This window comes from Pieris brassicae, chromosome 11, assembly GCF_905147105.1.
Source record: "Pieris brassicae chromosome 11, ilPieBrab1.1, whole genome shotgun sequence".
NCBI classification, from domain to species: domain Eukaryota; kingdom Metazoa; phylum Arthropoda; class Insecta; order Lepidoptera; family Pieridae; genus Pieris; species Pieris brassicae.
Genome location: NC_059675.1, coordinates 13,408,530 through 13,432,190, shown reverse-complemented (window position 1 = coordinate 13,432,190; position 23,661 = coordinate 13,408,530). Strand labels below are relative to the sequence as shown.

Genomic DNA, 23,661 nt, shown 5'->3' with positions numbered 1-23,661 from the left:
CACCAACTCTCAATAACGATGACAATTCAGTAATAAAGTAATTTTTAAGTTGCCAAAATTAGTAAAAACTGGGCAGCTTTGTACGTTCATTTGTCGCTTTATTATCCTAGCCCGCAATAAACTCAACTGTCGGAATCACGCATACAAACTTTCTAAGAAATTCGTTGTTTTGTTTAAAAAATTGACTAATAAGTAAGAAACATGGATTATCTATACGTTTTTCCTTCTCTCCATTTAACGCCATTAAATATACAGTCCCTTTAGTGTCGTTATATAGAGGTTACACTATTTAATTTGGTATTGATTATTATAACGACATCATATCAGGTTCATGGGCCAGATGTGTAGCTCCGTGCCCCAATCGCTGCTCACACTGAGACCTGAGATCACGGAAGTGGCGGCGCGGTTATCCACTTCGTTCTTCATTGAGACATTCATACATGCTAAGGAAAAGGTATTTTTCTTCTTTTAATTAACTGAATCACTCTTTCGTGCTCAACATGAGAACTACCGGCAACGAACTTACGCGTCTTGTGACAGTGTGAGCGTCTATGGGCGGTATCAATTAACATCAGTCGAGTCTCGTTTTCTATAAAAAAAACATGAATTTTGTTAAGGATTAGTCGTAAACTGTCATTCATTTTAGCTATAATATTTATAATTTTACCTCTAATAAAAGCCCGTTACGCAACAGACTCGCGTTGGTGTAAACAATATCACACTAGGACCAAGACGTGTACACGTAACGTAATTAAATATAATAAGATTTTTGGTATGTTACTCATTACGGTACTTACATTACTCATTATAATTAAGCATTTATATATCGTCAATTGTTATCGATATGCACCTCTACAATTCTTACGCACATCACTACACCTCTCCATAAGATCTGTAAGTGCGAGCGAGACAGATAGCTAAATATGATTTATGACTCGAAGGCTCAGTTCGTAATGCGTCGACTTTAGATTTTTTTATTTAATATTCTTACAGCCAACGATGGTGTCGTGGGTGGAACTAGTCACGAAACAATTCAACGCATCTTCCGCTGCGTCTGAATGGTTCTTAGGCCATATGGCGGATGATACATGGTGGCCAATGCAGGTTAATAACTTTTATCTTTAAGAGTCATTAAAATTATCTTCACTTTAAATATCTGGCCAATCTTAATATATATATTAAGATTGGCCTTTATATGTAAATCTCCTGTCACGATGTTTGTCCGCGATGGACTCCTAAACTACTTAACCGATTTTAAATTAAATTGGCACCCCGTAAGCAGTCTGGTCCAACTTAAGAGATAGGATAGCTTAGATCTTTAATTATAGTCGCAATTTTATTTTATTGCAAATTATTTGTCTATAATTAATTGACAGTTACAATTATCTGTTAACTCCAAAAGATACTTTTCGACTGGATTGAGTAAGTAATCAATAGATGGCACTGCTATGGTAAACCGACAAACGTGTCATGTAAGCTACAATTCAATATCTTGATTACCACTTGTTATTGAGGCTAAAGTATAAACTTTTTAAATTTTTGGTGTTAGCATAGCCAACCACGTGTTGCTTAGACCGAAGTGTAAATCAAACTCAAATTATAGTGACGATAATAAAGTGAAATTATTCTTTCGTGTCACGGTATTAAGGGTAACTACAACCACATTAAGGAGAAACGAAGTTCGGGGGGCAGCTAGTAGTATAATAGTTTTTAATCCTTTTATAACAAGCTAACAAGTCAAGATGTGGATAAATCTAAATTAGATTAGACATACAATTAATTAAATAATCCTCAGCTTTTTAAGATAATACAGTCGATATCTGTTATAATGACATCGCAGGAACTACTCATATTTGGTCTTAAAAACCGATAGTCGTAGCAGCCGATGACGTTGTTATTAAGAACGTAATACGTAGAATTCAGCCGAGACCTTTGATTTTGGTCAATATAACCGGTATGTTGTTCTAAACGAAGTCGTCGTAAACGGTTTTGACTGTATTTATAAATTTCAAAAAAATGGCCAAAAACAACATTATATACTAATAATGACCTTATTAGTAATTTTTTTAGTAATAATTTATTGCGTGTACGTCTGTGTTTCATCGGATTTCTTTTATTAAAATAATATATGTATTATTTAATTTCAGGTGTTAATAAAGTGTCCAAATCAAATGGTCCGGCAAATGTTTCAGAGACTGTGTATGCACGTCATACAACGGTTAAGGTAATTTTTTAAAAACCCTCTTTAAAAGGTGGTACAGATACCGGCAAACATTTTGAACAAATGTCTTTGCCTACGCAGAAGCGATTTTTAAGTATAACTGGGGGGGGGGGCTTTCCTCCACTCCCTTGTTTAATGCTCAAGAAGTTTGCCGGTATCTGTACATCGTTTAAAAATCTATGTAGTACTCAATGTCCGTAATTTTTTTTTCTTTATAATTTTAGTTACAATTTTTTTGACTTGTCCTACGCAGTACAGGTACCTGTTAAAGTGAAAAAATATTTGTGTATATATAAGTCAATTGTTAGTTTTCTGCCAATAAGTATCTATATAAATTGTTTTTTTAACTCTTTTAAGTATTGGTTTTAATTATACATTAATAATTTGAAGAACTAATCAAATCTCTTCTTTAGGCAAGACGTGTCCGTAAACACGGAAACCAAAGTTTTTTACGTTCACAGTCTTCACAAAATAAACTACTACTAATTGATATCACTTTAAAGCATTCTTCCGTCGTTTCGATTAATCAGTTAGTTATTAGTCTGTTGAAAGAGATTTTAAGAGAAGATTTCTTTGTCTTGTTTCAGGTCTAGTCATAGTTCCTTGTACCTCCAAGGTATGGAAGAGGATGACGATAGTAGTAAATTGGGTGAAGCGAGCTGTGTTACTAGGTTTATAAGAATGCTGTTATCTTTGGTGAGTATTTAAAAATAATTTATCACGCTAAACTTCAAAAGGCCGGCAACGTACTTGCGGTATAACATCAGGTGCCCGTTATCCTCGTATTATATTTAAAAAAACGTTTTGTGCGTTCACAAAATTTTAATAATTAAAAAATATATTAATGCATTTCATAGTATTGTATTTTGTTAACATAGCTTTTATACATTAAGAAAACACTTTTTTAAACGGATTGAAGCTATGTATAATTATTAACATAATTTTAAATTAAAATTTTCCGACGTTTCGCCTGCTTTACAGCGTGCGTGGTCACAGTGACTGAAGACAAAAGGTCTAATTATAAGTTTATAATAATACATAGTTTCAATCCGTTTTAAAAGTGTCTTCTTAAATGCTTTTTATGTTGAAAACATAGATGCTTTGACATACGGATCAAAATTCATATTCGCATCTACTTTTTTCTTCTTTAGATGGAGTCAGGAGCACGGTCACACCTTCGCCACCTGACGGAGTACTTCAGCCTCTTGTATGAGTTTAGTAAAATGGGCGAAGAAGAGGGCCGATTCATGTTGAAGGTCAACGCCATATCCAGTATGGTCAACTTCTACCTTGGACAGAATTCCAATACGGTACGAAATTTCCTTGGAGTTTCATGGATAACCAGAAATAAACTTTTTTGTGAAAACTTTACATTTAGGTATTTCCGTCGTTTGTTAGGATCGTCATCAGTCCCAAAAACATCGGCAAAAATTTACTTGTGAAAAGTCCTTGTCAAGATATTTACTATAGAATGGCTGTTATAGGTGGAATCGCCAACCGAAGAAGCCGGTAGCAGCGGTAGTGGGAGCGGGAACAACGAGTCAGTGGGTACTGGGGACAAGTTACGCCCTGGGGCTTTGGACAAGATGGTGGCGCTGGTCGCCGGGTTAGTGGAACGCTCCAGGGATACCACAGGACATGTGGCACTTGCCGATTCGGATGCGAAGGCCCTACTACACGCTAAGGTATATTTTTACGTTTATTATGTATTTATCGCTAACTAGCGGACCTGACAGACTTTGTCCTAAATGATATTTCAAGCTATTAGGATATCAAACCAAGTATGATGGATCCGACTGCAGTGCCATCTGCCGGTCTGATTTGTGAATCTGAAGCCACCAGGGCGCTAGCCAAAAATATTCAAAAATCTTTAAAATCGATCCATCTGTTTAAGCGGAGTTCAGAGACATACACACGTATAGTAGAATTATAAATAGTGGTAGTCGTTTAGAAACACTACCAACGGTGTTTGATGTAAGGTAAATAGGACAGCAAAATGTTAAACGATTTATATTTTATTAGATAAACAATATGAATCCCATCACACAAGTGCAGTTATAATAATACATTACGGACAAACTTTTAAGTCAGTTTTAAGGTTAACAATAATGGTCAACTAATTAGAAATAACAACAAAAAATATTTTTAAAAAGATATTTAAAAAAAATACTGAATATTAGTATTTAGTAGGGATGCATCCGATACCGATATATAGGCGATATTTTAATTGACGATTAAACGATACTTTTCAAATTTCGCGCTATAAAAAAGTAATGCGCACGCGCATCTTGTTTAATCTTGTTCCTTGCGAGGCACGGACTATCTAAGCCGGGGAATCCCCGCGTTTTATTTATGTTATTGTCTTTTACCCGCCTTGTATTATTTGATTTCGCTATACATTTTAGTTGGCTTTTAACTGCTGTCGCGAATAGTATTTTTTCGATACCAAATTATATAAAATACAGCATCACAAAAATCTTATCTAGGTTAATTTTAATTATTAACAGTTATTTATTTTAAATATTACTCGTAATTCTTAATTTTATAAACACTTATTCAACGTTTGTGACTGTTTATATTTTTTAATAAATAATTGATATTAAGTTAATTTGGTATCCATATCGATGCATCGCTATTAATTAGTATTGCTATTTAAGAAATAGCTTCTAATGGCCTAATTATATGACCACCACCGTATATAAAGATAAGGGATGTAACCGTTTTGTCTGCCAATAATACTTTTTGTTTTCTGTGTTAAGAAAACGACCACTCTATGCCTCTAATAAGCTGCAATCGTTGCTTATATAAAAGATAGTTTGCAAGGGAAAACAATTAACGTTACAATAGACAAAATCTACTTTTTAAACTGGAAAGATTCTATTGTTTGTTTACATTGAATAAGCTCGAAAACCTCTACGCCAATTTGAAACAATCTTTTACTATTACAATCCTACATTTTCCCTGATAAGTACTTTATTTTACCTAAATATCCTGTTATTGTGTATAATATTTTCTTTTATTTAACGTAAATAAAAGATTATCTACCGGCCCTCAACGGCTATTAGATTTACATAACACGAACATACTATTGTTTGTCAATCGTGGCCAATGAACAAAATAAATATGCAGTACTAGTTATGAAAATAATATTATTTGATACAGAGTTAATGGTGATTCCTGTTTGGATATCTCGTGAGAAATTATATAAAAATTCTGAACATCTAAAGTATCTTTAAATGTAGATCTAAAATAATTAGTAATATTTTTGTTAGATTAAATATCTTTACTAATTCAAAACTCTCGTTAAACGTAAATTATAAATAAAGCTTTTTAATTTTTTTATTATTTCTATGATCCTTATCCTTGGGACTGAGTTCTTCTTTCCTGCTCTACGCCCTTAACTTGCGAACTGGTAGTAAATGTAAATTTAGAATCAATTTAACATATTGTTACGAAGACGGGTCGACTGCAATGTTTCTAGATTTTTCCACTAGTTAGAAAACTTTTCAGCAGGCTGTAATATGATTTCTGTCCGTTTCAGGAGAGTTTTAATCACATATTAGAAAATTGTAATTTCCATAATGTTACCCTAGTTTTCAGGAAGCTGAAACCTTTTTTCAGTCGGTTTCAGAACATGTGTAGTAGAGTGGTGTAGCTTTCAGGAGACCCGTTTTCAGGCGTTTTCAGGCCTAGTTATACCCCTTTGATGAAGGAATATTCTAGACCGAACTTTTTAGGTGTGAGACAAGGACGAAATGATACGAGAGAGAGAGAGAGAAGATCAGAACTTTCTCGAAACTAGACGAGCACTCTAGAACGCCGTACGACAAGGACGGAGTAACGTGCGAAAGAGACAAAGAGTGCGGACGTTCTAGAATTGTGCAATCGCTACTCAGTAGCAAGCCCGCCTAGAAAGTTCTCGAATATTGTTTAGAATTATTCCCGGGGATATATAAGCGAGCCGAAACGCGACTAGTCGCCTTTAGTTTGGAATGCGATAACACGAGAGGAACACCGAAGCGATAAAGTGCGAATAAAGTGATTACAAGTGATAAAGTACTGTGTGAAGTGAAGTAATTAGTGATTGTTTTTGTGTGTGCAATTAGTGCATTTCTGCAATTAATTTGTGCTCATAAATTCCTCATTGATTAATCAAGAAATAAACCCTTGAATAAATCTACGGAATTTTCTATCCGATCCCCTAGCTCGTAACAATATTTTCTGTTGACTTTCATACGTGTATTTGGTTACCTATGTGAATAATTTATTTTGAGTTTGAGTTAAGGAATATTATTATTTGAGTGACTGAATATGTTAGCTTTTTAATCAATTAATTACAAAAAAATACTTTTATTACGCATTTATTATTAATTGTTTGATTATGTATTATAGTTGTTTAAAAAAAATATTAATAATTTAATAATTTTATGAATTGGCAGTTTCATTTTTCATAGAATTGAGGCATTAAGGTAGGCCGTAATAATCGAAGCAGTATATAGTTGATGATTTTCTGAGAACTTTTCACATTTACATGGTAAGTAGGCGATCAGCCTTCTGTGTCTGACACACGCCGTCGACTTTTTGGCTCTAAGGCATATTTTCCTCACTATGTTCACATCACTTCACAGTTCGAGCGAATGTGAAATATACCACGGAATTGATTTTGATTAATGTTTTCTAGAAAAGTGTTTCTACAGCTTGTGTATTAAATACATTGTCTTGTATATTTACAGGGATTTCCATTTCTCTACCAACAAACCAGGGACTGCCTAAATTTGCAACAGACGCGTTCACTCATATTCGCTCTGTGCCGTTGGAACGAACCTCTTGCGCAGAAAATTGTTAACATGATATTTCAAGCAATTGCTAAACACTCGGAAGTAAGTGTTTAGTCTAGATGTTTCTATAACTTAGTTCCTAGTTTTTTTACGTATTTATTGTTTGTTTTATAAACCATTAATTTAATGTAAATTTAAAGAATCTTTTTTGGCTATGAAAAGTTTCAAAACAATATCAGTTAAGTTTTTTATTCAACCGTGACCAGGCTATGGATTCGCCCTTCCTATTTTATGCTATACATTAATATCGTTTGGCAGACCTGCGGGCCTTTTTTTAAGCTGATAACCCTGCTGGTGGAGGGCAGCGGGGGTGGGGGCGCTGGGGCGGCGACAGGTGCCGGGGGACTGCCCTGCTTCACGCATCTGGTACTGGCACGACTGTGGGACCTCTCAGACGCCTGCCCGCATGCGGCATTGGAGTGGCTGGCCATGCAGGTATGCTGTTTCTTCTAATTCTCATTAAAAGACGAAAGAAATGATGATGGAGAGCAGTGAGACTTTTTAGCTTATTTAGCTCTTGTTTTAAGCACTGCCAATCAATTCTGTGTTATAATTAATGACAAAGAATTATCCTTTTAGATCTTCCTATGTATAAGTTAACTTCATGAAGTAATTATATTTTTCCTTTCAATGTTTATTACGATATAGGTTTTTTGAACGATTTAGGTTTCTGCTGCTAGATGATGCAATTATTAGTGTTTTCTAGTAGATACATATATCATCTAACGTACCTACTAATATTTTATGTTGGACGTATTAAAAGTAAATAAATATCTAACTAAACAATCGAATTATATTAATTTCCTATATGAATTATTTTAATCTTTAGGTCCCACGTAACAAAGTAGCGCACGCATGGGCGTTACGTACCGCGGATAGGTGGGTGGAGCCGCAACTACTTGCGGCGGGCGCGGCTCGTGTCCGAGCCGCGGCAGCTTTGTTGCTCGTCGCTTTGGTGCCTTCGCAGCACTTTAGGGCTGGATATGCCAGGTCGAGACCACACCCGCATCATCCTGCCAAATTGCCTGATACTGCGCATCATACGTTGCATCAGGTAGGAACAGTTGGAAATTGTTTTTTTTTATACAGTTATCGAAAGGAAAGGAAGGAATTACTATGTGTACATTACAGCGTGCTTGGTCACGGTGACTGAAGACCAAAGATGTTGAATGTCAAAAGTATCACAGATGTAGAGAACGTTGTGTTATCTGTGTGTTTTCCAACTCCGGGGAAATAAATTATTTTGACATTCAACACCTTTTGTCTTCAGTCACCGTGACCACGCACGCTGTAAAGCACGCGAAACGTCGGAAAAATTTAAAATTAAAATTGTGTAAATAATTATAAGTTTATAATAATTATACATAGCTTCAATACGTTTAAATAGTGTTTTCTTAACACAAAGAGAATATTTTCCTTTTAAGATAAGACAGGTTGAAAAGATGACTAGGAAATCGCAGACAAATCGATAGCTTATTAAATCTTCGTATAAATGTTTTTTATTGATATCGTAACATAATTGGCAATTTGGTCTGTGGTTGAAAGTGTACAGTTGTGTACTCCCTTTGTCGCTACTCCCCTCTATGAAGGCACTCTCTTTAAAGCCTCAGCTAACATCGGAATATTGGGCGTTGACATATCGAATGACGTCCAGTTTCGCGGTCATTTGGAAGGGAAGGCTAAATTAGCCTCCAAAAAGCTTGGTGTGCTCAGCAAGGCGAGACGGTACTTCACTCCGGACCACCGCTTGCAACTCTATAAAGCGCAAATTCGGCCCCACATGGAATACTGTTCTCACCTCTGGGCGGGGGCTCCCCATTACCAGCTCCTTCCACTTGATCGTATTCAACGAAGAGCGGCTTGATCCTTTGGCGTTGCGTAGAGATGTTGGGTCTCTCTGCATCTTCTACCATGGAAAGTGTTCAAAGGAGTTGTTCGAATTAATACCTGCAGCTGAGTTTCATCATCGGACGTCAAGAATACGAAATTACACCAGTATCACCGTGACGCCCACGGTTCCACACGTCCGCTGTTCTATAAATAAAATTAACTGTATTAAAAGACCGGCAACACACTTGCGAGCCTTCTGGCAACGCACTCACATGGGCGGCGGTATCACTTAACATCAGGTGAGCCTCCTGCCCGTTTGCCTCCAATTAAAAAATTGCCAGGACGAGTTAAATTAACAAATAAAAAAAAATCAAGCACTTATATTTTTATTATAGGTATATACAATGCTTCTGGGAAAGCTAAAAGCAGCTCGCAAGTACATAGATATAACTGTGCATGGCTCCATCAAGCTCACTGCATACTTTGGAGTCATGACTCACTGCGTCGTTAGCCGGGTTGAAAAACTTATGGTGAGATTGTTTAGAGCTATTTATAGTTATTTATTTTAGAAATTTGTAAACAAATTTTAATTTCCAAATACACGTGACTCTTTTAAGACATGTTCTTCAACTAAGAGTTTAATATAATACATTTATTCCCGAACAGTTCGGTCAATATTTCATGGACCTCTGGGACCTCTATCACCCGGGAATATCGGAGCCGTCCGTAGCTGTTCACCCCAACAAGCAGGCTTTGATAACATTCTGGCATACTGTGTGTGTCGACTGCCCTGAGAATATACAGCTTATAGTCTCCAATCCCAGGGTCATCAAACACATCGCCTTCAACTATATATTGTGAGTATTGTAAATTGTTAAATTTTAGGCTTAAATTTCGTGACGCTGGTGTTCAGAGTATTTAAAATGTGTGTGTGTGGTGTTTCGCTGTATTTAAGACAGTGTTAGCTTAGGTGAGACAAGATTAAGTTAAGATTTTGAAGATTTGTGCGTGAGAGGAGTCATGGTTGTATTGTGGCATTCGCGTTTGGCGGGGGTAAGGATAGGGCTCAGCTGTTACCTGCCTTCGCCCTTTGGCGAGCTGAAGTCATCCGTCAGGTTTAAGTGGGTAGGGTTTATTAAGTCTGAGTCCCACATAATCCCTGCTGGTGTAAAATACCGTAGGGATTTGCGTAAAAGCATTTCCTGACGTAAAAAAAAGGTCAGACAAGCTTAATTTTTGATGCATTTAGTATCGAAAGAAGTCCAATGAAGGAAAATGGAGTGAGTTGTCTACGTTAAGACTCAAAAACTACATAACTGATACCTGCCTCAGCCATTGAGTCCAAGGACTTTTCTATCTCTTACATTTTTACTGAAAAGATACATTGAAAGAAAACAATTTTTTATAATTATTTACATAATTTTAAATTTATGATTATAATTTTATAATAATACAAATAGCTTTAATCCGGTTAAAAAATTGTTTTCTTTCAATGTGTAAAAGCTATGTTAACCAAAGACAAGATACATTGAATTGAATTAGTCATCGGTAATATTATTATCTACAATATTCATGGGCGGGCGGGGGTGTTATTGCACTAACAATACTAACTTTACTACTACTAAATATAACTACATTGGCTTAGTTAACGGACACTTGTGCCTAGTAAACGTTTCTAGATAAATTGGTCTAACGCACTGTGCTTTAAACCCGTTAAAACCGTTACATTTGAGATAGTTTCTAGTTTAAGTATAAAATACTATTTACCTAATAATAATATATACACGATTATTATATTATTATAATGTTATATGAACAGAGCGGACCACGAAGACGGCGAAGTCGTGGCGTATAACCGGACAATGTTACCGCCGTATTACGCCCTGCTGCGATTGTGTTGCCGGAGATCTTCGGCCTTCGCACGTACGCTAGCACAGCATCAGAACATACATTGGGCGTTTAGGAACATCGCGCCACATTCGCATCTCTACCCGGCGGCTGCCGATGAGTTACTCAGGTATGAATCAGTTATAAATCTGGCTAATATGTTGGTCGGAAGTAGTTTTTAGGTTTTTCCTAGAAAATCAGGCCAAGTTTGAGAAGTAAACTTTTTATAAGTAACATGCGCTAACATGTTATAACAGACCTTGTATATGATCGGGCTGGCGTTTGCGGAGATTTTTTTAGGTACTTTCACGTTAAAAAGCTAAGATCATAGCAAAATGAAGAGGAACGTTACAAAATATCAACAAGATTTTCATGTGAAGAGAGACAAGTGGGTACAGCTTGCCAGCTGTTGGACTGTGGAATGTGTGGTTGAATCTATATGTATTAAATTTTAGGAGTATATGTATAGTATATGTAGTGTATTTAGCAAGCTGCACTAGATCTGCACCAAATATATGAGATGCAAGAACCTAACAACCCTTCGGATTCCTTAGCCCTACAGACGTACCCTGACACATAAATAGTGAATATACAAATAAGTACGTGATGTCTGCACCAAGAGAGCTAAGGTTACAGACGGAGCCCCTACGGGTAGGATCGAAGGTTCAAGGTGGTGGATTTATCTGTATATGTATCACCATGTTCATTCAAGGCTTGACCACTTCGCCACTTTGAGAGGAAGTACATCATACATACATACATCCGTGAGCTGTTGCTATCGTGCAACTTCAGCTGTTACAATTTAGAACAACCAAGTGACCCGTTCCAACTGCTGGTCATTGTTCAAATAATATATATTTAAAATTACTCTTGTGTCAGAGTGTCGCATCTTCAGATATTAAAGTGCAGAACAGACCTGTGTCAACAGTTGTTCAATGAAGTCTGAACACTAGCTAAAGTTAGATGCTCAACATAAAACATTATTTTTAGAAGACAAGCAAATTTCTCACATTTTTATTTGTTTCCTTTGCAGACTAGCCCGAATCCTGGCAGCTCGAGGCGGCAACACAAGTAGCAGCAGCAGCAGCAACAGCAACGCAACGAACGGCAGCGAAATCGATGAACGAGAAGCCGCCTCCTTCAGACGGAGTACGCTGGCCGCATATTTACAGGGTATTAACTTATTTACCGTAACATGGGGCCGGTCCAATTTTGACACGTTTAGTACAAATATTGAATTTTACTTAGTAATTTTTTTATTGAAAAACAGCTTGCCAACGCTATGCACAATTATTAAACAAAATAATTATAAAACTAATAATTATTAAACAAAATAATTATAAAACTAATAATTATTAAACAAAATATTTATTAAAGTAATAATTATTAAACAAAATAATTATAAAACTAATAATTATTAAACAAAATAATTATAAAACAAAATAATTATTAAACAAAATAATTATTAAACAAAATAATTAATAAACAAAATAATTACTAAACAATTTAATTACTAAACCATTTTCAATTGTGAGGTAAGCAACTATGAATATCCATACCTAGCTCGTACATCAGAATGCTTAATCTGGGTATCGGTGGTTGACCAAAACGCGTTCAACGGAAAGGAGGAAACTGATTTCAAAAAACTTTTATAAGTCCATAAGTCTCTGGTTTTTGTGACTTAGCTTATACTATTACCATATTTTCTCTATAAGGTGGAAGAATAGAACTTAGTAAAGTAATATTATGTACGGCAACAAACATTTTTAGTAGCGTACTATCGTCCTTTTTGTATGTCACCAAGGGGTGTTAAGTCACCAAGTCAGACCGTGATACATCTCAGTATAAAATCTCCTGTATTTGGATCCTCCAGGTGCTATCTGGAGCAACAAATCGATATATACCTGGAATAGGAATAGTAATATAGTCAAAACCGTTTACGACGACTTCGTTTAGAACAGTATACAGGTTATATTGACCAAAATCAAAGGTCTCGGCTGAATTCTACGTATTACGTACTTAATAACAACGTCATCGGCTGATACGACTATCGGTTTTTAAGACCAAATATGAGTAGTTCCTGCGATGTCATTATAACAGATTTTGACTGTATATATGTATATAAGGAAATTTCTTAGTATATATATATATTTTTTTTTTCTTCAAAATATATGTATGAAATGCACTACAAGAGTCGGAGATATTATTAAATTTGTATAAAAAAGGGGTTTTAAGTTTAATATTATTAGATGCCTAAAGTTTAATAACTGGCCTAATACTTAAATACTGACCATTTAAAGAATTAATAAGCATCAATAAAAAAAATGTGAATTTTATATTAGAACGGCGTCAATGTTTTACCTCCCAATATTTCATTTTACATTAATGTATATAAATATATATGAGTGTTATAGTTCTACATAGTACTCGACATCCGACGTAGTGTAGGTCTCCTCCAAATTCTTTCACTTGTCTCTCAGCCTTGCCACCACTTTCCAACCTTTTCCCGCCATCCATCCTTTTCCATATCTTTTATTCCGTCTTTCCAGGCGTTTCCCTGGTGGGCGTCCTCTCTTTTTTCTTTCCATTCCAGCCATTCCTAGTAGGAGTCTTTTTGACCCATCTCTCATCACAAACGCGGGCTAATGTCATTTACATTTTTCTTGGACACTGTATTTTTTATCGTAAATCGAATTGGTAATTAATTAATGTTTTTTATACCATGCAAAGGCATTTATGTTTTAGAAAATGTAATAATTTGTAGAACGATCGGTCCCACAACTGTTATATTTGTTTTAGAAGTATAAAATGTTGTTATAAGTCTTTAACATGATAGGTCTAAATGGGCGTACATCGTGGACGACCTTAATATCCGCGTTCCGTACACTCGTCGAAAACGAAGACGACCGCCTGTACGTGGTCTACAATGGAGGCTTACAGATGACGTTTGAAGTGAGTGAAAACCTGCTATAAACATCTTATAATACGTTCTGTCTTTTTTGTAATGATAAAAAAGGCGCTTAAATGTAGAGCAACATTAATAGCGTTTGTTTCAAGATACAGCTTGTATGTTTATGAATTGTTTTGATACCTTATCCACGGAGTACGGGCAAATAGTAGTTTGTCCTTTTATCAAAATTCAAAATTTAATAAAACAAGAATAACACTGTTGTTAGTGGCTCTGATCACTAAAAATACGTAGTAGCAGCTAAACTTTCAAGCAAATAATAAATAACTGTCAATAATTAAAAATTCTTGACTTCGTATAGGCATTGCACAGTTTACACGCGGTATACGTAGAGGGCGGGGCCGGGGCGGGCTCGTCCGTCGGGGAAAGTGTTCGCGGGGAGTTGACTGCGGCCTTGCGGTGGGTACGTGCGCTGTGTCGCACGTTGCGCACGCGCCGTGAACCGAAAGAAGCGAGGGCGTTGCTCCTCGCCTGCAAGGATTGGCCTGAGTGTGCGAGGCGATTGCTTACACTACTAAACTTGCATCAGCGCTCTGCGTTGCTTCCTCGGGCTGCGCTTGGTTTGTATTTTTTTTTTAATATAAATGTCATATTTGTTACTTGATTTTGAATTGAATCATTTTCTATATTTGTTAACACAATATTTCTCTTCTAGAATGTTTACTTAGAAAACAAATCTGATTGTTATAAATTATTTATCTTAGTTAGAAGCAAAAAAAATGTTACAAGATAGGAGTTATGGCCACATATAAAATAACCAACGTTTTTACCATTGGTTTTCTCAGTAGAACAAAACATTTCTCAGATTAGAAGACCGAAAACAACGAACACTATACATAGTTATTTAACATCGTTTTTAATCAGGTGTTCTCCGTGAGCTGGTGATGATAGGTGGTGGGGCGGCTTTAGGCGCTTTGGTCCCTCTGGCGGCAGATGCGCACGCAGCGGCGCGAACTCCCACGCGACCACGTGCACGATCACGCTCGCATACGCACGCACCGCCTCCACTCTACAGGCCTTACCATAAGTTCATAGGTATGTTGATTTAATTTACTCATTTTAGTTATGACATAAATACTTAACACGATTTTAATATTATTAATGATTGATAAAGTAAAAAAAATCTTTTATCGGTAGTATTGAATTTACTTTCATGTATTATGTCAGTCCGTTTTATAACCGACATAGCAGTGGTGGCAATAATGGAATGAGTGGAAGGCAAGGTGGCTTAAGTCGTGTGAGAGTATCAGATCATAAATTTTGACAACAATTATAATAATCTGTTCTTAGTACTTATTATGACATGATGCTAATTCATGACACTGATTATTTTTATGGCTGATTGTGCGTTGTTTTTTTTTATATTTAATCAATCTGAATGTAAAGGATTGGATAATATTACTAAATTTCAAAGATGTCCAATTTGAAATTGCTAATTTCCTTAAATAAAAAATAATAATAAATATACTAATTATGTAAATAGGAATTAAGCATAATCTCATTATGTTACAGAAACCTGTTGTCGTGTGGCTCGCAACCAACGTTGTATGTCAGAGCAACTTGTGCTGTTATCCGCTCTTTGTGCTTTGGAAGCTGTCCCTCTAAGGTTCAACTACTTCGCCGCCTTTTGGAGGGATATCGCCAACACACCTGTACGTATTCGATCCAATTACTGGCTGCTTCAAATAGAGGCAGACAATTTTTTTCAATTCTTTCAAATGTCGTATAGAAGGAAATCTTAAATATTTTTATGTAACAAACGTGTAGGCTCCTATGTTGACTTTCAGTGATGCCGCCGCCCATGGACACTCAATGCAAGAATGCTCGCAAGTGTGTTGTCTCTTAAGAACTGATACGCTCTTCTTAAAGGACCCTAAGCCGTTATCAACCAGGCTCCAGAAGATAAACAACTTCTTATAGGGAAATTGTATTCGTTTTTACAGCGAACTCCGAAGCGAAATTAGAAAGTTATCACTGAATAAATCCAAAACTCTCGTTAAACGTAAACTAATAAATAAAGCTTTTTTTATAAATTTGACAATTTGTATGACTCAAAACTTGGCGATTAAAAAGAGTGGCGGAGAGTTTCTTGCCAGTTGTTTTTGCCCGCTCTACGCCCTTGACTTGCGAACTGGTAGTAAATGTAAACTTAGAATCAATTTAACATCTTTTATGTTGACGTTCATAAGTCTACTTGGTTACCTATATGAATAATTTAATTTTAGTTTAAGTTTGAATTGGTTCGTAAACACTTTAGTTGGCAGCTGGTTCTGAATTGGTTGTGCTTGGCAAAACGCTGCTAAACTGCCTGCTCTTAGACCATTTTAGTTTAGTAAGAAAAACAATTTAATTTGAACTTTTAATGTTTTTAGGCGGATGCAAAACTCGAAGAAATGTTGCTAGAGTGCAGCGTGTTATCGGAATATATTGATGCCATCCTTCTAGACGAGCGGGAATCTTTAGAGGATCCAGTTATCTACGAGTTTATGCAGCATTATTATCCAAAGGTACGTTACCACCGAACAAGTTCTATTATCCTTGAATGAATGTAGAAGTCGCACTGCAAAACAATTTTTTTTTTTGGTATTGGTCATAGACAATTTTTTTTTATTTGTGTTAACTAGCTATAAGTAGCTAGCTTTATTCAGTGAGTATGATCCAAAACCCATCTTAAATTCCTTGTGTGACCTGTTCGCTCGGCTAAACAAATTGTATTCGTGTGAACCTAACCATAAAGAAAAAAAATAAAATAAAATATATTAATATTTTTTTTTCCAACTAGGCCAGCCTTTATAATTATCCTGACGTTGCGTCATATGCAAATATTATGTTTCATATTTTTTTCTTTCATGAAAATACTTTTGCCATCAGGTATGCGGCTCAAATGGCGGCAGTAGTGAGAGTGGAGTTATTGAGGCGCTGGCGGAGGAAGTGAGCGGATGTGGGCGGGCCTTAGGGCGTGTTCGAGCATTGTTGCTACTCTCCGCTGGTCCGCTGCCACCCGCTACTGCATCTATTTTGCAACGGGCGTTAGCCGCCTTGAGACTACGTGCGCTTGATGCTTCAGGTACTTAATAAGCCTTATTTAAATAAAGGTTCATCAAATTGACAAGATATACAATTATCATGCTTTTTTGGAAACTAATCGTTTAATATATTATATTTTACGTGGATAATTAAACAACTTCAATATGTTGTGAGAATAAATCAATGTCGATGTGTATGCTTATATCTTGATAATCTGTATGTAGAAGAGGAGGCCGTCGAAAGCGAACCACCGACGGAGCCAATGAGCGAAGTGAGTCGATGCCAATCACCCGAAGGTAGCGATGCCGAGGAGACACTGGAAGACCTCCCCCCTGACTCGGACGAATCCGTTGAAGAAGACGCGCCTGCGCCGATTCAGCCTGCAGATTACAGCGCGCAATTAAACGAAGCAATAGAGGCACTAGCGGATCGTGTTAGGCACCTGTTACCGGAATGAGTGTCGCTCACCCCGTGGCGTCTCACGTCACGAACATTGAACATGTTTAACGTGTAGTACGCGTATGTACGTACGTATACGCGTATACGCGAAATTTGTTGTCGAATTAGAATCGGATTTACATGCTCAAATTGGACTTAGTGTACCCCGAGTCTGGAATTTTGGTAGAAAATTCGATGACTTAATTCAATATTTGTGTCATTTCTTGTCTTTGGTTAGTAGGAGCACATTTATATTAAACGTTTGTAAAGATTAATTTATTACATAACTCGAAGACTCGAGTGATTTACACTCTGTTTAATTTATATTTTTGTGGTTTGATCGGGAATTGGTAGTGAATTGTATTGGGACGTTTTAAGGCCTAAGAATTCTATCGAAGCATATAAGGCAATTACATTTATTCAAATGTTGAACAATTTCATCAACCGGTCATTGCCAATAGCAGATTCGGGGCCATATAGTTTTTGTATCCTTTATTAATAGGCACTGCGTTTGTCTTTGAATTCTTAATGCTAACTTTTATTGTATCTTATACAATTTATGAGGAGAATTGTAATCTGTTGTAGATGTATGTGTAATTGTTGTTGTTTACTTGTTTTATAAAATTGTACATAATGGTGAAATTGGTGTAAAGCATGTATTATACATTCCACGTCCGGCATCACAAAAGTCTCGTGTCATTTCGTAGGAGACTTATTTTATCAGCTTTAAAAGGAGTTCTGCAAATCTTGAATTATGATTGACTACGGATGAGAAGGTAAGTTGAAGCAGTTTTTGTTACCACAGTAAAAGATTTTTTATCTGTAATGTCAACTCTAAAAATTGCTGTCATATTCTGACATAATATAACGGCATAAGTTTATGTCCTTGTTACAGTTCGAAAAGGTACTAAAAGGTGTTTTTATTTGAAGTTTTTTTGTACTTATTCTTAAATTGTATGGATGCTGATGACTTTTAATTTTCTGATTATCATGCCTTAGTTAAGGCAGGCGTTGTATCTAAATTGCAGTTTTAGGAACAGCATAATCAACTAGTGATTAGATCTTAATGTTGGTGAAACACAATTTTAGGTAGTGAGCGGACTACATTACTTTTCGTCAAATATGTGTGAATTTTATGTGTTCTGCAAACATTACTAAATTCTTTTAAGTAATCAATGCTTATAATAAAATTGGTTCAAATTTTTATTAAGACTGTTTTTGGTTTTAAGCTGTAGGTTGTATAAGGAAATATAGGTATAATCTCAAATTCCAAAAGGAATTTCTTATGAGAGTTTTACTCTCAGATTCTCCTGGTGTGCATGAGAATATCCTAGGTATATCAAGTAATTTTGATGTTTGTGAATATTTGATTATATCAAAAATTAACTCTCTTTTACATGTCTAGTATGAGAGAGCTTCGAAACAGCTTTGAAATAAAATAATAGTGCTTTTCAAAATTATGTTACGGCTGTGAATGATTTCTAAATTTAAGTCGGAGTGGTCTCAAGTTATTGCCTGCTAAGTGTCCCATAATTGTATCTACCCGTCCAATAATTTCTATAATGCACCCTAGGCCAATACCAACAAATTATTTAAATAATTTTAGGCAAATGTGTCAGTAGTGATTTGTTGTGCGATGGTAAGACTGCATTTAATTGAAGCGTGTTAAAAGCGCCTTTAATCAAATAATCTATGCGGTCATATTCACTATCTTAGCGAGAATAGCTACCCTAATCGTATACCCTATCGAATACAAGGAACAATATATTAATTTCATCATATCAAAGATCATTTATGGGCTTTTGATGTCATACAGAATATTTTATTTTCTAATAGAAGACTAAAACCAATAGAAGACCAAAATGCATAATACATTTTGAATCTGGGTGTTGGTAAACAATATTAATTAAATTCCTATTTTCTATCATTATTTTACGAGACAAGTTGTATTCATGAACTACCTGTTTGTTTGTTTTCCAAAATTGCTTAGGTAGAATTATCCAACCCAATCATTCATAATTGTCTGTATTTTAGAATTATAGGCTCAACTTCTGTGCAAAGTTGTTTTTATGCTATCTGCATAATAAATATTTTATAGATGTTTACTATAATGCATTTTCAACCCCATAGTGAGTCACTGCAACTATACTGCTCATTTCAGCTAAAATGTTGTGTATATGTATGATTTTAATATTCTGGTTATAATAAAAACAGATACAAAATATTTTATCATTTCTTCAAAAAATATAAGAGATGATATAATATTAATATTTCTGTAATAAACCTATAGGTAACTAATTAGGGATCACATAAAGCAATAATATTAGTCACTTTTAAATCTTTATCTGTATGTAATTGCTGTTAAATTATAAGCATTTGAAATTCAAATGCTTGTAATTACATATTAAGCATACTTTGTTAAAGTCACTGGTCGATTTTGTAAAAGGGTTATGATGTAATGTGGTGCTAACGATCAGAGTTGAGCGATTGGTTATTGAAGACAAAATATTATATAGTATTTAATTTTGTCCTGATTTTAGAGCTTATTAATATATATAAAATAATGTAGCTACACATTGTAACTTTTTATTTTTAGTTCTTAATTTCCATTTTCCTGCAAGTAAGCTTTCATGTTGTGGTGAAATATCGTATAAATATTATGTACTATAATTACTTAACATGTAATAGAGGTTCAATTGAATAAAATGTGTTATACTTCATTTGTAAAATTTTAAAATAAATACTGTAAATCGGACTGGAAAGCCAAAGTAAACAGTATTTTATAATGATTGGTTTTACTTTTTAGTTTAGTTACTTATATGTTTTCTCTTTGTTAAAAATAATAATAAGAAACTAATATAATTAATTTATTTATACAATTGAATTATCTTACTCTTAATTTCAGTGGGAAACTTTTCAATATTTATTTTAGCACAAGCCAGACAATATAACTTACAATAAAATAAACTACATTCTTTACTTATACACACAGCCTTATTGCATATTGCGCAGTCTGAGCCTAGGACTAGAATTTCTCCTTTGCCTGGGAGGCTGAATGGATCCTTCATGACATAACTTGGGAATTTTAATTGTATATTACGTGAAAATGGTGGTTGAGTTCCTTTATAATGAACTTTCTCTTTGAGATCACAGCTACTGCATGTGAAGTCATAGTATACAGGTTCATCAACTTTATCTTTAGAAGTCTCCATTTATCTGAAACAAAAAAGAGTGCATGTGTAACATAAAACTTTTAATAGAGAAATTTTTTTACTGTTTAATACCTACATAACTAGAATAAATCTTTAAGTTATCGAAAAAATGATAATTCTATTCACTTTTTTGCAACTCTTTTGGAGCTTCCATTGGCCACCAGTCTGGTTTAACAGCTTCTACTATATAATTACCAATTTTTAATGTTTTTGCATCGAGAGCTTCTTTAGTTCTGATTAGGCCTAGACCATAATTATCAGCAACACCTTTCAGTTTACCTATGTTTGATTTTGGATTATTACTAGCAGTTATAATTGAATCTTTTTCAATTTTTTCTTTTATATTCTCTGCAAATTTTAAGGGCATTATTCGTTTACGCACAACACCGGTATGATGGATTCTAGCCGTTAGTTCTTGCCCTATGTAACAGCCTTTATGAAAACTAACTCCATGAAGATAATCACAATTCACTTCTAAAGGAAAGCTTGTGCCAGGTGGTAAGTCATCAGCACCTTCACTTACACCTAGTTTGTATCTAAAATATCTATATCCATCTTCATTATTATGAACAGTAACATCATTACAAATTCTATTTATAACTTGAGATTCGGTAAAGTTTATATCAGATATTATCCTATGTCCTAATTCGCTTAATCTTGGGTCCTTATATATATTCAGCTCACCCTTACAATCAATATTCTCGTCGATAGATTTATCTTTTGGTGTTATAAGTGCCCACAATTTGTAATGATCACTATTAATATTTTCAATTGTAACCTTTCTCCTTAATTTAAATACTTTTAGATGTTTCTCGAGAGAACTAACAATTTTCTGATCGCATTCTAACATATAGGACTGGTCATTGCCCCATTTATGTATTATGGTGTCAAAAAGAACCCTGCCTTTGTTATTCAAAAACATAGCATAAACTGACTTGGCCCCTTCTTCAAAATGTCGCATGTCATTAGTAATGAGCCCTTGTAAGAATACTGAGGCTTCATTTCCCGTGACCCGCAGCAAGTTTTTGCTTTTTAGAGGGTATAGAATAGCTTTCTCCGGATCTATGCAATTGTGCATGCATTTCAGAAACTGTTTGGTAACATATGACTTTTGGCAAAAGTATTTGTTTACCTGATATATCATGATCAGTTTCGAAAAACGTATTGTTGAAATAGTGACTGTTACGATGAAACACTGCTAACCAAAATTTTATTATAAGCAATTTGTTTAAAATATAAATAAAATTTAAAAATCATATAGTGAATAATAACAATCAGCTGGACTGATTTCACAGACTATGAAAACTATCTTAGAAATGTACAACGATGAATGAGCGATTGATACAGAGACTGGCCTAAATTTAATACTATCTGTGCTAGGTAATAGGTATCACTTATAAATATGATAACTGTCAAATTTTTAATCTAATTAAATTACCAAAATCGGAAAATATTCCGTATTTATATATAAATTATATATCGTATACCTGAGATTTTGAGGCTGATTTTTTTTTCAGTCGCTTTATGATCTGTAAACGGCATACCTAGTATTGTTATGATGGTGCATAACTTTTTTTGGCTAAAAAAATATATAAGTGTATTGTTATCAATATTTACAATGCGATACATCGAATACATCTGATGCTTTGAAGAGGTATTGAGGTGACAGTTATTTAAAAAAATATTAATATACTCACCTAACCTAACCGAAGAATATATATAATATTAATAACAGGTTATTTCGATAGCTCCGGCGCTGCGGGAAATGCAGCCCCCACCCGCACCGCAAAGGCAGGCATAAAATGCCTGTGCTTTGGAACGCAAGGATGGAGGGGCTGCTCTTCGTCCGCACCTCCGATTTTTTTACATACATTCTAGGGGTAAGGCAGACAAGACCACGTGGATAGTGGGGTGCTCTGATTCGGTTTTGGGTACTATTTTTTTCGTCAAATAAGGTCAACACTAGTTATGGTGCAGAGAACTCATGACGAAGTCATAAAAAAAAATCAGCCTCAAAATCACTGGTGGCGCGATACGGAATATTATCCCCAAAATATTAGGTATATTTTTTTATTTATTCACACTTCGTTTCAATAAAAATAAAAGAAACAAATAAGTAACACAGTATATAGATAAACATTAAAAGGGATGTAACGGGCGGCCTTATCTCTAATAAGCGATCGATCGATCTCTTCCAGGCAACCGTAGTAACAGAAAGTGCAGAACCAAATGGTATATAAAAAAATATAGAACCTTAATCTAAAGTAATACAAAAAAATTAACTAAAATGCTATTTTACTTGAAACTGGCATAAAGTTAAAACTATTTCCATATATTAAAAAAAACTAATCTTACAGATTCATGAACAGCGAATAGCGATGCAATACAAAAGAAAAGGAAACACAGGAATTACGCAAGCCACGATTGATCATGATAGGATAAGAAATTTTGAGTCCCCTGTTATACAATGCATATCTTTATGGCATAAATAGTAAGATTAAAGATTCTAATTACCTTAGGTTCGCTGATGATAAAAGATATACTTAAAATAAACAAAGAAGTAGACTGTCACCAAATCCAGGCTGACTTGAATAACCTTTGAAACTATTATAGACAAAATCGAATATCGGTTAATACTTCAAAAATAATATTCACCAGAAAAGAAATAACTTTAGTTATTAACAAATCAGTTAAAGAAGTAGACTGTGTTCGTGACTTAGGTATAATACCATACCATAAAATGACGTATTATAACCATATTGACACAATAGTTGACAAAGCCTATAAGCAGCTTGGTTTTGTAAGACGTGTCTTATATTATATATTCTCAAATATGGTGACCAAACCGTCACCTAGTTACACTGTACACAAAGAAAAAATTGAAAAGATCAAAAAATACTTTAAGTTTAATACCTATAAAGACACGTGTGAACATTTTAAAATTAATGCTTTAAACTCTCGACGAATACAATATGATTTATAGCTACTACATGACATCATCTCAAATAAAATTAATTGCAGCTCCTAGAAAAGTTGACCTTCTTTGTCCTACCAGACTCGTAATCGTGCTCTGTTTCATGTTCCTCACATCAACACTAACTATGCAAAAATCTCCTGCCTGGACATACAACGACCAATATTTAAATCGATGTCTATGGGCTGCGATGACTGCCCTTTATAAGCGTTACGCAGGCTCGTTTGGCCCCCTTTTATAAAAAAAAGCCTTGACTTGTTTAAGCT

At 35.0% G+C, this 23,661-nt stretch overlaps 2 protein-coding genes and 1 long non-coding RNA gene across 7 annotated transcripts in view; 2 read left to right on the top strand and 1 right to left on the bottom strand.

Moving 5' to 3' along the window:
* LOC123716343 (ubiquitin carboxyl-terminal hydrolase puf) overlaps window positions 1–19,971 on the top strand; it is a 54,674-nt gene extending 34,703 nt beyond the window's left edge. For all 3 annotated transcript variants that reach the window (XM_045672033.1, XM_045672034.1, XM_045672032.1), the window contains exons 38-57: window positions 328–454; window positions 994–1,104; window positions 2,148–2,224; window positions 2,809–2,917; window positions 3,373–3,531; window positions 3,706–3,906; window positions 6,955–7,101; window positions 7,318–7,494; window positions 7,889–8,113; window positions 9,285–9,419; window positions 9,556–9,746; window positions 10,709–10,906; window positions 11,810–11,949; window positions 13,613–13,728; window positions 14,046–14,304; window positions 14,609–14,779; window positions 15,257–15,396; window positions 16,117–16,251; window positions 16,616–16,811; window positions 16,996–19,971. In XM_045672033.1, coding sequence (XP_045527989.1) covers window positions 328–454; window positions 994–1,104; window positions 2,148–2,224; window positions 2,809–2,917; window positions 3,373–3,531; window positions 3,706–3,906; window positions 6,955–7,101; window positions 7,318–7,494; window positions 7,889–8,113; window positions 9,285–9,419; window positions 9,556–9,746; window positions 10,709–10,906; window positions 11,810–11,949; window positions 13,613–13,728; window positions 14,046–14,304; window positions 14,609–14,779; window positions 15,257–15,396; window positions 16,117–16,251; window positions 16,616–16,811; window positions 16,996–17,228 — 3,247 coding nt within the window. In that variant the 3' untranslated portion in view covers window positions 17,229–19,971. The remainder of the gene's footprint in view (window positions 1–327; window positions 455–993; window positions 1,105–2,147; window positions 2,225–2,808; window positions 2,918–3,372; window positions 3,532–3,705; window positions 3,907–6,954; window positions 7,102–7,317; window positions 7,495–7,888; window positions 8,114–9,284; window positions 9,420–9,555; window positions 9,747–10,708; window positions 10,907–11,809; window positions 11,950–13,612; window positions 13,729–14,045; window positions 14,305–14,608; window positions 14,780–15,256; window positions 15,397–16,116; window positions 16,252–16,615; window positions 16,812–16,995) is intronic.
* Window positions 19,972–20,172: 201 nt separating this feature from the next.
* Window positions 20,173–21,708, bottom strand: LOC123716623 (putative transferase CAF17 homolog, mitochondrial). Of its 3 annotated transcripts, none has more exons than XM_045672460.1 (2): window positions 20,548–21,708; window positions 20,173–20,425 (listed from the first exon to the last, which is right to left on the bottom strand). In XM_045672460.1, exons 1-2 carry the CDS (start codon window positions 21,563–21,565, stop codon window positions 20,295–20,297), a joined length of 1,149 nt encoding a protein of 382 aa, XP_045528416.1. In that variant the 5' UTR covers window positions 21,566–21,708; the 3' UTR covers window positions 20,173–20,294. The 3 variants fall into 3 exon arrangements, with proteins under 3 accessions (XP_045528416.1, XP_045528417.1, XP_045528418.1); XM_045672461.1 differs by having other exon boundaries at window positions 20,285–20,425; window positions 20,498–21,708; XM_045672462.1 differs by having other exon boundaries at window positions 20,288–20,421; window positions 20,498–21,708.
* A 225-nt stretch (window positions 21,709–21,933) lies between these two features.
* Window positions 21,934–22,939, top strand: LOC123716315. The gene is made up of 2 exons (XR_006754555.1): window positions 21,934–22,653; window positions 22,779–22,939. It is a non-coding gene; the product is annotated as an uncharacterized LOC123716315 (long non-coding RNA).
* The last annotated feature ends 722 nt before the right edge of the window (window positions 22,940–23,661 follow it).